General features: G+C 41.1%; 1 protein-coding gene across 2 annotated transcripts in view; it reads right to left on the bottom strand.

The window, feature by feature from the left end:
- The window catches only part of RTN1 (reticulon 1), a 243925-nt gene extending 240841 nt beyond the window's left edge, over positions 1–3084 (bottom strand). Inside the window, exon 1 of one of the 2 annotated variants that reach the window (XM_055130075.1) lies at positions 2807–3084. Coding sequence is in view for 1 of the 2 variants with exons in the window: in XM_055130074.1 (XP_054986049.1) it covers positions 2229–2472 (244 nt within the window). In the remaining variant the exon portion in view is untranslated. Of the gene's footprint in view, positions 1–2228; positions 2658–2806 lie in introns of those variants that run through there. The other variant, XM_055130074.1, reaches the window with a different exon arrangement.
- Positions 3085–15646: the final 12562 nt, after the last annotated feature.

The following is a 15646-nucleotide window of genomic DNA, read 5'->3' as shown; positions in this document are numbered from 1 at the left end:
CTTAAAACAAAAGAATCCTTAAAATAGCAGACAAAGAAGCCAGTCCAGATTTTATTTGGACTTTTCAAGATCAAGTTATTTATTTTAGATATCATTTCTGACATCTGGATCTCTATAGCAGTTGATCCAATCAAATAAGAAACATCGTCTTAAGACAATGAGAGTTAAAGCCTGCACCAGTTTTGAATACTCAATTTGAGTTTCTAATTACTTTGGACAAAATAAGGTCTTTGAAATCACTAAGAAAAATAAAACATTAAACAATCATGATCTAAAATCCTTTCAGTGTAATAAACCAGAAAATATTCCACATGACTATGCAAAATATACGCTCCTTTCTCATCCGTTCACTTTCTTCCTTCAAACTTAGCATCATATTTGATTTTATAGTTTATTTGCTACCTATGTTTGGAGCTCTCTAGTACATTCAGTATAGAAAAATATTTCACTCATAATCATAATGTTAAAATTGACACCTGCCTATTTTGTTCTATGCATGTTCAACACATTTTAATGTCAGTACGCCAGTGGTTACAACAGGACTCTTAGCCTCCCTTCTCTAGTCCCCCTAACCTTGGTGACATTAATGGGAGGTGGCAATGTTTATAAAGCAATCATTTACTTTATAGTGATGATAGTGGATAAAAGTTCTGAGTTATGAGCTCCCTCAACAATAAAAGATAATAGTAAACCAACAACAAAAAGTTTTTTTTCTTTACTTTAATTTACAAATAAAGAGCGAGAATCCTTTCATATTAAAATTAATACATGACAAAGGGTTTTCTGCTTTGGAGTCTTCTTTATTCTCTTCCACTTTTTCTTTCGGTCTGCCTTCCTGCGGGGGAGGGGGGATTGTTTGGGTTTTTTTTTTTTTTTGCTTGCGAGTGCTGTTTTATCAATGCATTCCCGACCTCTCTAGTCCTCAGCCTAAATCTTTCATGCTAAACAAACATAAGACTCCTACCGCACTCTGTAAGACCCTTGAACGATGAGGCGGCTCAGGAAGGGGTTTCCCCAAACCAGCTGCCAAAAACAAGTTTGCCAGTCCCGCCCTGCTTTCTCTCCTTCCGAAGAACCCATCACCCCAATCCTGGAGGGACATATTTCCCACAACCCGCAATCCACCACGGCAAAGCTTCCTCAAGGAATCCACATAACACATCACCCACTGCCCGGGTCCTTGGAAAGCCAGCATTACCCAAGTTTGCAACCACTCCCCAAATTCCGCTTCCCGCCGTGGCGGACCAGGTTCACCTCGACTCTGCTCCCAGCTCCGCACCCGCGCTTTCCTGCTCCGGGAAAAGTCGGGCAAAAGGCAGTGCAAGTGCAGGGCAATCTCCTAGTGCCCAGGCGGGTCCAGATTGCTGGGAAACTGCTCCTCATCCACTCATCGCCACTCAAATCTTCCGGATCTCGCAGCCAGGGCGGCCTGGGAGTTGCAAGTTTCAAGACACCCCAGCAGAAGGGAACCCACAGTTTCGGGCAGGGACTGCCATGAGTCTCGACCCGCTTGCAACGCTGCCCCTCCGACTCAGTCTCAAGTCTTGGGGGTTCTCATTTTTGCGTGGGCAGGAAAGGAGACCGAGAGCGGGACGGAAGCGGGGCTGAGAGCGAGCGGAGTGGCGAATCGCGAAGGGAGGAAAGGGGTAACACGGGGAGCTAAAGCCACGTCTCAGTTCCCGCACTCAGGAGGGTCTAGGGGGCAGCGCGCCGGCCGCCGCTTTGTTGTCCGGGCCCCTGTTGCTGCAGCTCATGCTGCGCGCAAACACGCCCCCCAAAAGCTCCTCGCAAAGCAGCCCAGCGGACCCTCTCAAAGCCCCCAACCCTTGGGCCAAATGAAAGAAACTTGGGCGCAAGAGCTCCAGCAGCTAGCATGCTGCGCTGTGCCTAGGCGGATAGTGTTTTATTAAAGCCAAAATAATAACGATCACCAAAAGTGATCGATGTGTTTTGTCTTCTTCTGAGCCTTTGGAAAAGATTAAAATTCAGTTTCTCCCTCCCCTCACCACAAACCTCCGCCCGCCCCCCGCCCCAAGTCCTTCAAGACTCTGTGGCCCGCGGAGAGGCGGGGGTTGAGCGGGGTGCGGGGTGGGGGGGACAGGGGCTCGCGCTCAAGGTGGAGAGCGCCAGGAAGGTGCAGCGGCGAGCTGCGGAGAAGGGCACCGGCCGGGAGCCCGCGGGGCCCCGACGCCATTTGCGGGGCAGCGGCGCCCACGCGCCCGCCTTACCTGTGGATGCAGTTTCCATGGCAACGGGCGGCGGCCGGGCGGGGCCCGAGCCCGGTCCCCGCGGCGTCGCTTCGCCAGCCCCGGTGGCGCCCAACCCCGGGCCGGGCTCCCCGGCCCGCGGCTCCGGCGTGGCCCCTTTCGGCGTCACCGCTTCGGCCTCCCCCTCCCCCCGGTCCCCGACCCAGTGGGACCCGGGGCCGGCCGGCGGCAGCTGCTCGTCTCGGGGATCGGGCGGCGCGGCCATGGCGGGAGCTCCCCCCACCCCCGGCGCGGCGACAGCGGCTTGGCGGAGCCGGGGTGCGGTGGCGGGGCGGCCGGGCGCTCGGGGCTGCTGCCCCCGCCGGGACTCGGGCTCGGGGAGGCTGCGGTGTCCGCGCCGCCGCTGCTGCAACTCCGGCCGCGCCGCCGCCTGCCGCTCTCGGCGCCTCGGCTCCTCCCCCTCCTCCGCCACCTCCTCGCCGCCCGCGCTCCTCCTCCTACTCCAGCCGCCGCCGCTCCGCGGCTCCCCAGCCGCGTATTACGCAGGTGGAAAAGGCCTGCTCGGTCCCAGCCTTCCTGGGCACGCGTCAGCACCCCACCTCGGCTGGCTCCCGGCAGGCCCAGACGGGGGCACGGGCCAAACCCTCGGGCGTCTTCCTCTCGCTTGGGGAGGGATCCGTGGGGACCGGCAGGTAGGGGCAGCTCCCGCAGATGCGTGACTGAGGGGCTGTGCGCTGCCCCGGCCAACTCCTGAAGTTCAGCCCGGATGGGCACCCTGAGACCCGAGTAGCCCCCCACCTTCTCTCCCCCGAACGCGCTGGCGACCTCAAGGCCACGGTGGTGGAGGTGACCCGGACCAACTGTGGATGGGGACGTGGGTCAGCGCGGGGCTAGTTGGCGGCAGACGGAGGCGTGGTCAGCAGGCAGCCCCGCGGGTGGAGGCCTCTGAGTCCTTCATTGTCGTTTCTAGAATCCAGTCGGCTATAGCAAGAGGACTGGCAAAGAACTGTCTGAAGGGCCACAGGGGAAAACTTCTCGGAGCCAGCACAGAGGGCAAATAGGATGTCAGTGGGCAGGGCCAAGAGCAGCTATGTTACATCCTTCTGGAATGCCTGAGTCAAAGTCAAAGTCACCCCCGCTAGTGTGGGCACCTTTGACTTCTACTGGAGCAGTGGGACATTCCAGGAAGAAAGACCTACTCCCCACCCCTCCAACACCAACCCCATTCACAAACACGTTGTTGCCCTCTCTGATGAGGGGCATAATGAGGGAGATAATTAGAGATCCAAACTCCACAACAGTGACTTGGTTTAGAATGTACAAGTCCCACGCGTACTCTTTTCTAGCAAAATGTGTATTTTACTGATCCCTAATGTGTCTAGCATAGCAGGTAGGGCATTTGCCTTGCACGCGGCCGACGGGGGTTCGAATCCTCCGCCCCTCTCAAAGAGCCAGGCAAGCTACCTAGAGTATCTCTTCCCCACAGCAGAGCCTGGCAAGCTACCCGTGGCGTACTCGATATGCCAAAAACAGTAACAAGTCTCACAGTGGAGACGTTACTGGTGCCCGCTCGAGCAAATCGATGAGCAACGGGATGACAGTGACAGTGAATGTGTCTGTAAAAATGGTGCGGTGAAAATTTAAAAAAATTTAGAAGGATCAGTTCGGCGTGCGGAGATGCATACTCTTCTCCAGAAAATTTAGGACCTGGGATCCAACTAAGAGGGACTTGGTGGATCTGTTCTGCCATCATAGTTGTGTCAGGGGTTCATACCTTTCATACCTGTGCATTTATATATTCAAAGATTTCAGAACCATTGAGATGCTCCTTTAAAATGTTAGAACTAGGGTGAGAGAGTAATGTGCATTATGTGTTTAACATTGACCTGTCGTGGCTGGCCCGTGGCTGACACAGGGTACCCTAAGCCCCCACCAGGTGTGATCCCTGAGCACAGAGTCAGGGATGAGCCTTGACCATTGCCGGTCATGGCGCCCCAAAAGGCCTACATTTGGGCTCAATTCTTTATTCTGTTCATTTATTCAGTTTATTATTCTGACAATAAACTAATGATGTATACATATCAAAATTTTATCAATGTTTATGGTATGTACATGCAATATAGGACCATTATACTTCTAAAATTATCATTATTATCTTAGGGTCACATATTTGTACTCAAGGCTTACTCCTAGCTCTGCCACTCAGGGATCACTTCTGGGTTCATATGTGGCACCAGGGATCAGGAGTTGAACCTGGGTGGGCTATATGCAAGTCAAGCACCCTGCCCACTGTACTATGGCTCTGGCCCACCCTAAAGTGATTTATAACCCTTCACCAATAGCAAGAAAAAAATCTAAAAATGAAACATCATAGTTTTTAGAAACTGATCCCCTGATCCCTATTAACCAGTAGAGATCCCTGAGCTCAGAGACAGGATCATCTCTAGTATGGCCCCCAAACAAACAAAAAATGTTTCCTGGAGTAAATAGCCTGAACACTCTTAAGATGAAAAGCTATTCCACAGTTAGCATTCTTTTTTGTTGTTGTTATTTTTAATGAAGACAAAAGCGACAACCATTCATATAATTTTAGAGTTGAAATTAGTTAGACAATAAAGCTTCAATATTTAAAGCAATAAATATTTAAAAATCAAGTTTTTATGTGAAAAACTATGTTATATCTCATCAAGGGGTTGCTAAATCCTTATCTAAGAATTTACTATTCTGTTAGTTGCTAGTTGAGCTTTTTTATTGTTTTTGTTTGTTGAGTTTAGTTGATTTCTGTTACTTTCCCATCTAATTTGCTGTGCTCCTACTAGAATTCCAGTATTGAGGAATTTTAAAGTGCTGTGCAGCCACTTATGCAGCTTGTCAGTCTAGAGAATTCATGATCTATGGTTTGGGTCTTGACTTGATACAGCAGCGGCTGTCGGGGGGTGACTGCTGGAGCTTCCAGAATTACAGGAGCTTCCCCACCCCAGTCCGGGAAGACCCCAGAATTGTCAGCCTGAGCACAGGAGTACCTGAAGTTTTTCACAGTTTGGTGCCTATGCAGAGAGTATTAGTAAAGCACAGAGTATTAGTAAAGCACAGAGAGTATTAGTGAAGCACAGAGAGGATTAGTGAAGCACAGAGAGGATTAGTGAAGCAGTGGAGTTGAGCCATTTTTGTGGCTGTATAGGTGGGTTGTGATTGCAGCTGCTAGAGCTTCGGCAGAGCAGATACTTAGTCTCTCCTTCCCAAGGACAAACTAGAGTTTTCAGAGGGATGTGGAGTGAGGAGAGGACTGGTGTGTCCATGAATCTTAGAATCTTAGCTATTTGTCTTGCATCTCTTTGGAGATTTAGTCACGAATTGATTGAATCGATAGAGCAGGGATGGTGAGTGAGTTAACATGGAGACTGTGGGAGCTCCACTGCTAATATTCTATGCCACTTAATCATTTTATCTGAAGATGCTAAGGAGTTTTTCTCAAATTTATCTTTTGAAATTCCCCCAAAGCATCAGAACTGTAGCACTGTAGCATTGTCGTAGCATTGTTGTCCCATTGTTCATTGATTTGCTCCAGTGGGCACCAGTAACGTCTCTATTGTGAGACTTGCTGTTACTGTTTTTGGAATATGGAATATGCCACAAGTAGCTTGCCAGGCCCTGCCATGCGGGTGGGATACTCTCAGTAGCTTGCCGGGCTCTCTGAGAGGGACGGAGGAATCAAACCCAGGTCGGCCTCGTACAAGGTAAATACCCTACCCACTGTGCTATCATTCCAGTCCATAAAGCATCAGAATTACCAGATCAAAATGTCAGATATTTTTATTAGCAATATGCTAAAAATATAGGAAGTTCTAATGATAAAACACTGTTTATCTATGAATATTAAATATTTGAGAATTGTCATGGTACAGGAATCATATACAAAGTAAAATACATTGTTCTTTATTTTTCTGAGAGATAAAAATGAAAACATGATTTAAAAACTGAACTAATGAACTAACTGAAATGTAACTGCATAGCATGTTGAGGTCTTGGGTTGGCTTTCTGGACACCACAAAATAACCATTTAAAAAAACTACTAAGGGTCCAGAGAGATAGTGTATCGTGTAGAGCAGGTGCCCTACTCAAGATCAAGCTGAGTTTGATCCCTGTGAACCCAAATGATCCCCTGAGCCAATCAGGAGTGATCCCTGAATGAAGAGCACTGCTGGCTATGGTTCCCAAACAATAACAAAACAAAACACCTACCAAGACCCTACACCTCTAACCTGGTGACTAAAAACATAAATTAAATGGAATAATTATGCCATAGATATATAGAAGATATACATTAAATAGATTTAAAATATATGTGATGTACATGAACTTACATATATATAAGCTTCCTTATACCTGAAAAATAAGTTTTGGTATATGAGCCTATTTCTCCTATTTCAACATATAATAATATACTATTTGACAACTGTTGAGAAAATCGTTAAGTATATTCTGGCTTGTTAGAATAAATTAATTTTTCCTCCTTAGTGAAATTTTCCCACTACTAATTTAACTGAATTTCCTTGTAATGGGTCTATTTGCTATTGCACACTCAGTTTTAGCAATTTTCACAACCATCTTTATAGCTAATAAAATATCTTTCCTTATTATTCACCTTGGTATATTTGTCTGGGAAAAGAAACTTTCAGTTATTAAATTTCATGTTATTGTTAAAATTACCAGTGTTTCTCAATATTATTTCACACCTACATCCCTGTGAACTGACAAAGCTTGACTAATTGAAGATTTATGAGCAGAACATGGTCAATAATGAAATTCCAGGGCTTGCATAGTTTCTATGAATTGTGAGTTGTTCTAAATGCTTTTGAAAGAAAGAAAAATCAGGTTGAGACATTTAAAGTATTCTTAGCAAGAAGAATTGAAACAAAAGAACTGTCAGATTTTATCTTTATGTATTGTTTTGGGTAGGGTGTTGGGAGAGAGGAGGTTAGCGATGTTTTGAAGTCTTATTCATTGTTTCAAAAAAGAAAGAATTCAGTTCAAGGAGCATTTAAATCTAGTTAACTTAGACCAAATCTCATATTCATGGAAAGAGGGAGTGTGGGGGACATGATGGATAGCATACCGCAACAACTTGTACCATGGTGGAATTTGACTTAAACCAAAGTGAAATTGCTTTTAACCTCATTATTGTTTACTTAATGGTTCAGTATCTTGGTTTCCTACAATATAACCTGAGTGCATTAAACTACTTGGGATTTGGGGAGCATAAAATGAGTTGTAATATAAAATGTCACTTCACACCACTGAGAACAATTTCTTTGGACAAAAGCATGAATTGGGATATCTGTAATTTGAATTATCCATGTGTTGGGCTCACAAAACATCTTTTAATATATTCTAAGCTCTGCACTCCCCCTGCTCCCACTGTGGCAAGCTTCCAGCCATGGACCGGTATTTCTGGCCATTGTTTCTACTTTCTTTGGATATTAATCTCATACTATGTTTTTATATATATCCCACAAATGAGTGCAATCATTCTATGTCTGTCCTCTTCATCTGACTTATTTCACTCAGCATGATACTCTCCATGTTTAATCAATGTATAGGCAAATTTCATGATTTCATTTTTCCTAATAGCTGCATAGTATTCCATTGTGTAGATGTACCGATGTACCATAGTTTCTTTATCCAGTCATCTGTTCTTGAACGTTGGGTTGTTTCCAGATTCTGGCTGTTGTAAGTAGTGAGGGTGACTTTATAAATAATGTATGAGTGATTTATATCATCTAGGTACAAGAACCTTATCAAATCTATGATTTACAATTTTTATCCCATCTGGGATAAAAAGGTGTCCTTTGCTACACATTTATTTGCAACTTTTTATGAAGTTCAATTCACATATTTTATTTTTCATTGCTTTTTGTCATATCTAAAACAGTATTACCTAATCCAAGATCAGGATTAGCACTCATATTTTATATTCTTGTTTTATTTTATATTTAGGATTTGGCCCAATCTGAGATAATTTATGAATAGCATGTATATAATTTATCTTTTTTATTTTGTGAAATTGTCTTTTGTTGTGGACTACAGCCATAGTGGGTAGGGCATTTGCCTTGCATGCGACCAACCCAGATTTGATTCCTCCGTCTCTCTCAGAGAGCCCAGCAAGCTACCAAGAGTATCCCACCCATACAGCAGAGCCTGGCCAGCTACCCATGGTGTATTCGATATGCTAAAATACAGTAATAACAAGTCTCACAATGGAGACGTTACTGCTGCCTGATTGAGCAAATCAATGAACAATGGAATGACAGTGCTATAGTGCTACAGTCTTTTGTTGTACAGTTTTATTTTTCTAAGTATACTTTTCTTCTCAAGCATCTTTACGTATTTACTATATTGTATTTAGCCATTTATGTTATATTTTATTGCTTAGAAAAATGTGAAGAGAAAAGCAGAGTTCTGAAACACTGTCAAAGGCACAAGGCTAATGTGACTGTTACTAACATCTACCTCTTACACAGCTATATGCCTCATGCTCTCATACGTGATGCAGCATAATACAGTTTTCAGTTTGTGAGCAGGTAATCATTAACAAGTATCTTACTCAACACAGTTTGAGGAAAACTACAAAGGTAATCAAGATTAGTTATAAGAAACTATATCCAGAGCATTGAAGAAAAATTATTGTCAAGATCAAAGATAGCAAAAATACTGATACCCTGTGTAAAAGTCAGAACCTTGGACAGCTCAGGAAGTATTAGCCTAAATGCTTTTTTCTTCCACCTTTGCACTGTGTCACAGAATCCCCAGATTTGTGGTTAGTGCTAGTTTTATTTTACTTTTTTTTATGTAGAAGTACTGAATAAGTCATTGATTAAGCTGACTGACAGCTCTAACTTTAAAGCGTTAGTAGCTCCAGATGAAGAGACTTTTAACCTTATTCATATGGTCCCAACCTCTTTTACATGAAAGTTTTACAGCCTCTTCCAACGATCAGTAGCCTTTGTAAAGTGACATGACCTCATTTCAGGCCTTGATAAATATACTGTAACCCAGGACCGGAGAATTTATTAATTTTTAAATTTTATTTTTATAAAGTAGTTCACAATATTTGATTACATTTAATATTTGAACACCAATATCACCACCATCACACATTTCTACCACCATATTTTGGATGTTTCCATCTTGAACCCAACCCCTGCCCCAAAGCAGAACCAAAATAATTATTTTGTATTGTTTGTTATGAATAAACCACTAAAAATGATCCAAAAAGTTTTCCTTAGAGAAAAGTGTGTGAAGATTGTTGTATTTCACCCAGGAGTCATTAAGCCATTCTATAAGAGATTACTATTATGCTGTCAAACTATCATGTTAAGCCTTGTGTACATATGTATGTATGTATGTATGCATATATATGTACAGATATATTTCCCCCTTAGATTCGCTGCCTTCTACGCTAAACCCCATCCAATGTGGTGCACTACTCTTGGAATATTAGTGGTGTGAATTATTCACAGCCATACAGTCCAGTAGTAGGTTTACTCATGGTTGATGCTTGGCCCAAGCATATGAAGAGCAGCTGTGACCATGATAGCTGTTGAGTTCTGGAGGTTTTTGGATGCCAGTGCTGAGTCCCTTGGGGTAGGGAGGGAGCCTCAGCCACCCTCCTCCAGGTTGCCCTGAATGAAACAGCCTGGCGCAGGTTCCTGCAGCATGGCTATGGTGTGTCATTTTATGCTGTCTTCCTAGAGTTTTATAATGAGTCTCTGGATCGTGGCCATTGGTGAGATTGTAAAGAGCCAGTCAGAGCTGGCTTGTGGGTGTGACTGGCCCCAAGAATTTCTTTTGGTTTGGAGAGAGGTCTAAAGAAAAATTGTTTTCTTTACTCCTTTCTGAGAGTTCTATCTCCATATAGCTACTTTTCCACCAAATTGAGAAAATAGGAAGAACTGCGTTATAAAAAGTGTGAACATCAAACTGAAGTTGGCAGAAAATTTTGCTTATATGAATGTGCTAAGAGGAATTAATGGCAAAGTTTATGAAAAAGAGCCAGGTTACATTTATAATTCCATATTGATCATTCTGTAATACAAGTTTGAATCATGTCACTGAGCAGATAGGGCCAACAAACTCTGTGCTCTATATGGATTTATAAGTTGTCCTGAACCATTGGTTATCTGTCCCACTGGGACCCTTTTGGGTCATAAGAATAAGATAAGTATAAATAAAGATGAGCCTATTATGACTGTGAAACAATCTAGAGGTCATAACGATAATTGAAAGCTCCAAACAAAAATCCTCAGCGTGAAGATAGTCCTGACTAGCAAGCACGTGAGCAGTGAAAAGTACAGTAGAAAACACAATATTGAATATTGAAACTGGCATGACATATTCGTAGGATAGTGTTCACAGTGTTAGATTTTGGTTTTGAAAGCAATATCCCCACAATAGAAAAAAATATTTATCTGCATAAACATATAAATGATCTTTTTTTTTTGCTTTTTGGGTCACACCCAGCAATGCACAGCGGTTACTCCTGGCTCATGTACTCAGGAATTATTCCTGGCGGTGCTTGGGGGACCATATGGGATGCTGGGAATCGAACCCGGGTTGGCCACATGCTAGGCAAATGCCCTACCCTCTGTGCTATCACTCCAGCCCCCAAAACATATACATGATCTTTTGGAAACTGCTACCCCTCAATTGAATTATGACTTCCTGTGCAGTTAGCTTTGAAGACTTTAAAAAAGATCTTCCTCCAAAGAGTTTTCCTAGTCAAGATTTTTTTTTTAGTGTTAAAATTTGGTGTTTCTCTTGACAATGTGGTTCAATACAATGTAGCAGTGTAGCAAATATAAGAGAAAATTTGGCACTATTATAAAAAAATCATTTCAAATTAATTTGAAAGAAGTAATTCCATATTTTAACTTTATAACTTTGGCAGGGCAGGACCATAATGGATGGTAGCAACCCCAGAAATGGTAACTGGGCACACATTCTATTATTAACTTTAGTGGGTATCAGACAACTTTACTAACTTACCTTATATTTTGATAAAAGGAGAAGCCCTAGAGCTAAAGCACCCCACATTGCCAGAGAAGACATGTGAGATTCCAATCACAGGCCCTGAAAAACAGAACAATGTTGAACTTCCACAGGGCTGAATCGATTTCAGCAAACTTTCAAAGATATGCTCAATAGTCCTTGAAAATTATATTATAACAAGTTATCGCTAGAATTTCTTGAGGTTATTCTATAAGTTTTTCATCTTTTCTGTGTTCTTTAAAGGAAAATTAAGTTGTACTAAAGTCTAAGGTAATTAGCCAGCACCCTTTAGATGCTATTAAGTTTTGCTTATAAATTATGCATGTTAAGTCATTATATGCATAAAAGATCAATTCACTGAAGCATAACTACAGGATGTCTGTAAGCCAGAGGAAATAGAAGTGTGTATTTGGCTATGTTTCAAAACTGTGTACTGGTGCTGGAGAGATAGTACGGTGAGTAGGGTGCTTGCACTGCATGTGACCAACCTGGGTTTTATCCCTGGTACCCCATATGGTCTCCTGGAGCATGTCAGAAGTGATCCCTGAGAGCAAAGCCAGAAGTAGGTCCTAAGCACAGGTAGGTATGAACCCAAAACCAAATGGTAAAAATCTGAGCTTTTTTTGAGTAATGTATCTCTATGTCACTATCAACATCGCTGTCATCCCGTTGCTCATCAAAATGTATCTCTACTATCTAACTTAAATTCTGTGACCTAAAACCTGTGAAATTTCAGGGGGAAAATTAAAACATAAAAACTATGAAACTTAGCAGATTGCAAAATTAATTTTAAAAGAATAGATTTTAAAATATTTGTATCAAGAGTACAATCACATAGAAATTATTTTCTCTCTGATAACATTGTCCTTTTGGTTTTGATAGCCATATGCTATATTCTCATGCAGACACCAGACTTCTTGAACAGTTGCAGTAGCACAATTTATTCAATAGATTACTCTTCATTTGTGCCCATTCATAAGCTTATTGATTACTTCCTATTTGTCAGGTTAGGATATGTGGTACTGCTATAACAGTTAGCTCTGACATTTTAGTGACTTAACAGGATTTATTAGACTCACATCTAATACAGTTCAGAGACAACTCTGATTCCCATGATTATTGAGGAACTCAAGTTTATAAAAACCTCACCAACTTGCAATTAGACTCCCGAGACACATGACCTTGCAGATTGCCACATAAAGGGAGGAGGAATGAAAGTGTGAAGAATACTCGTCAATTCAAAACACACCAAGCTTGATGTCACACATCACTTTTTTTTCTTTTTGGGTCACACCCAGCGATGCACAGGGATTATTCCTGGCTCTGCATTCAGGGATTACCCCTGGTGGTCCTCAGGGGACCATATGGGATGCTGGGAATCGAGCCTGGGTCGGCCTAGTGCAAGGCAAACGCCCTACCCGCTGTACTATTGCTCTAGCCCCTACACATCACTTCTTATGGGATATTGACAACTAGTCATATATCCCAAGTCTAATAGCAGAAAATACATGGAATATTTGGTTAACTCTATAAAGTTTTTATATATTTGTAATAGGCACTTTGGGAATGCAAAGATGGATCAATAATTCTTTAACATTTTTATAATCAAAACATGGACCTAATAAGGTGAGCATGTGAATGATCAAAATCCTATGGAAAATACTATTAAAATGACACAGATAAAATACTGCTATAAAATTTAGAATATAAATATTACTGGACTATGTAATATTTATACTCTAAATTATATATTAAATTATATATATCTAATTACTATATATAGAGTATATATACTATGTAAAATTTATACTCTAAATTATATATTAAATTATATATCTAATCATTATGATTGGAGACATCAAAAAACTTTATGGGAACAAAAGTATTTGAGTTATAATTTGAAAATGACAGATTTGTTTGAAATGACAATAAGATAGATATCACTTCAGAATGGCTTGTATAAAAAAGGCCCTTAAACAACCATGACTAGCAGGAGAAAGGGTAAAAGATGAGCCCTCATTCACTGTTGATGGAAATATTGTCTTGATTATTATCTATGGAAAATAGTATGGAGACTTTAAAATGTTTAAATAGAGCTTCTATACTATCCAGCAATTCCATTTCTTGGCATTTATTTCAAGGATACAAGAACATTAATTTGGCGAGAAATGTACACTCCTATGTTTATTGTAGCACTATTGACAATAGTCAAGATCTGAAAAAAACCAAAGTTCAGCAACAAATGAGTGGTTAAATGAATTAAATGAATCTGGTATCTATTCTCAGCTACAACAATGACTTAAATGAATCTGGTATCTATTCTCAGCTACAACAAAAAAATAAAATCTTCCCTTTTTCTACAATTTGGAAGGAACTAGAGGGTTTCATGTGAAGCAAAGTAATTTAGAGGGAGAAGGACATATTCTGGGTGATTTCACTTATATGTGGTGTATAAAGAAAGACTGGGAATGTCAATGCTCCTTGACAACAAATCTTCATTCACTCTGACAAGAGAACTGAGGTTACTGACAGGAAGGAGAGGTTAGGGAGTGGGAGAAAGACGGAAGAACAGAAGTGGCATAAAGATAGTGTCAGAGTGTTTTTGGCACTCAGGTGTGGGTGCAGTAAATTTGTATATCAAGAGCAGGAATATTAACACTTTTTAAGATCATGTTACCACAATAATAATAAAATTTTCTGTCACTATCACTGTCACTGTCCTCCCAGTGTTCATCGATTATAGAATTGATGTACATGATTTGTTTTATACCAATTAATCATAGTATACATATTTAAGGAATAGTAAGGATATGGGAGAGAAATAATATGAGGCAAAAAGAGGGGTTATTAACTTTTCTAGAGCAATGGATGGCCAGATAGAAAATAATAAAAGAAATTGGTTGAGCTCAGGTGGTGAAGGACTTCAAATTCTAGGTCAGAGAATATTTCAAGATAAATGTTTTAATAGATATTCTTTATCAGATTCTTATTCTAGCTATTTTTATCAGATTCTTATTAATTAATACTTCCATTCTTTTTCTTTTTTTAAATTGTGATGCCATAGTATTATGTGGTTTTCAGTACAATATGTTTCACATTACTTTGATAAATATATATAGCACCCATTCTGCCACCAAAATTCTAGTTTCTGCCAGTTATCCAATTGATTCCTTCTGTCTGTTCCTCCCACCCTGCTTTCAATCTATTTGTCCTGGTTTTTAATTCAGATATGGCTTCACTTCTAGTACTTGAGTTTTGTTAGTTTTACTTCATCCTCTGCACCTTGCAAATGTCTAGTCCCTTACTTAGTAAGCTTGAGTCACTAGTGTTTCCCTTCTTAACTTTCTGCCCTCTTTTACCCAGTAAGACATAGACTTTAGCACAGCTATGGCATATGAGGCTCAGAAACAAATCTCTTGAGTTTTGTCAACCACTGCTTACTCCCTATTAATCTGCAATTCCAGAAAGGAAAACCACCACTGTCTACAACCGTACTTGTATTCCTAAATGTTTTGAAGACCGATGTTCCTCATCTTTTCTCCTGTTTTTCTTATAATCTCCCCATTAACATGTAAATAAATTTGAAAAAACTCAGGACTTTGTATAAATTCTATATATGAATTTTTCTACAATCTTTCACCAGAGAATTGGCACAGATTTCTTGAAGTTTGGAACTCTTCTTAAACCCTTTTTCTAGTAACTGAAAAAAAATAAAAACAACCTCCAGTGACAATAGTTTCCTGCTGAGCTCCTATGGAAATTTCACAGCTTAATTGGGGTGGAATTTAAAGGAAACCAAGGGGAGTAGATGGGTTTGGTGGTTTCAGCAGCAATACTGGAGCCACAGCTTACTCTTGGAAGGGCTACTCATTTCATTTACCTCACTTAGTTTGACTAGAGTAAAGACACTCCTGATAATGGGTTTGGGGAAGTCCTGAACAGTCAGTTCGTTTGGATCACCTAAGTGAAGATAATTGTGATTCTTTCCATATTGCTCTGTCTCACAAATAGAAGCTGATTTAATACCACATAAATATTAACTCAGGTGTATGCATAATTATTTTAAAACTTGGTAGCCTCCTTGTCAGATTAAACTGATACATAGGCTAACATGATTCCAACTTTCTCTTCCTTTGCATTTAAGCAGGCAAAGCACTATATTACTTACAAGCCTCTGCTGTGTAGAGGGAATGGAAAAAAATAGTTCTGATTTAAATTGGCCCTGACTCACACTATGATATCAGTCTTATCATGGACCTCCCAGAACCTGCACCAATCACTCTATATCTCCAACTTCTGCCAACCTAAACAGTTTCAAGAATATAAACTTTGACTGATAACTAGAGAATACATCAATTTATATCCAAGATTAATGCCATCATTACCATATA

This window comes from Sorex araneus, chromosome 3 (assembly GCF_027595985.1).
Source record: "Sorex araneus isolate mSorAra2 chromosome 3, mSorAra2.pri, whole genome shotgun sequence".
In the NCBI taxonomy this organism is placed as follows: Eukaryota; Metazoa; Chordata; class Mammalia; order Eulipotyphla; family Soricidae; genus Sorex; species Sorex araneus.
This window is presented reverse-complemented; position numbering and strand designations above follow the sequence as displayed.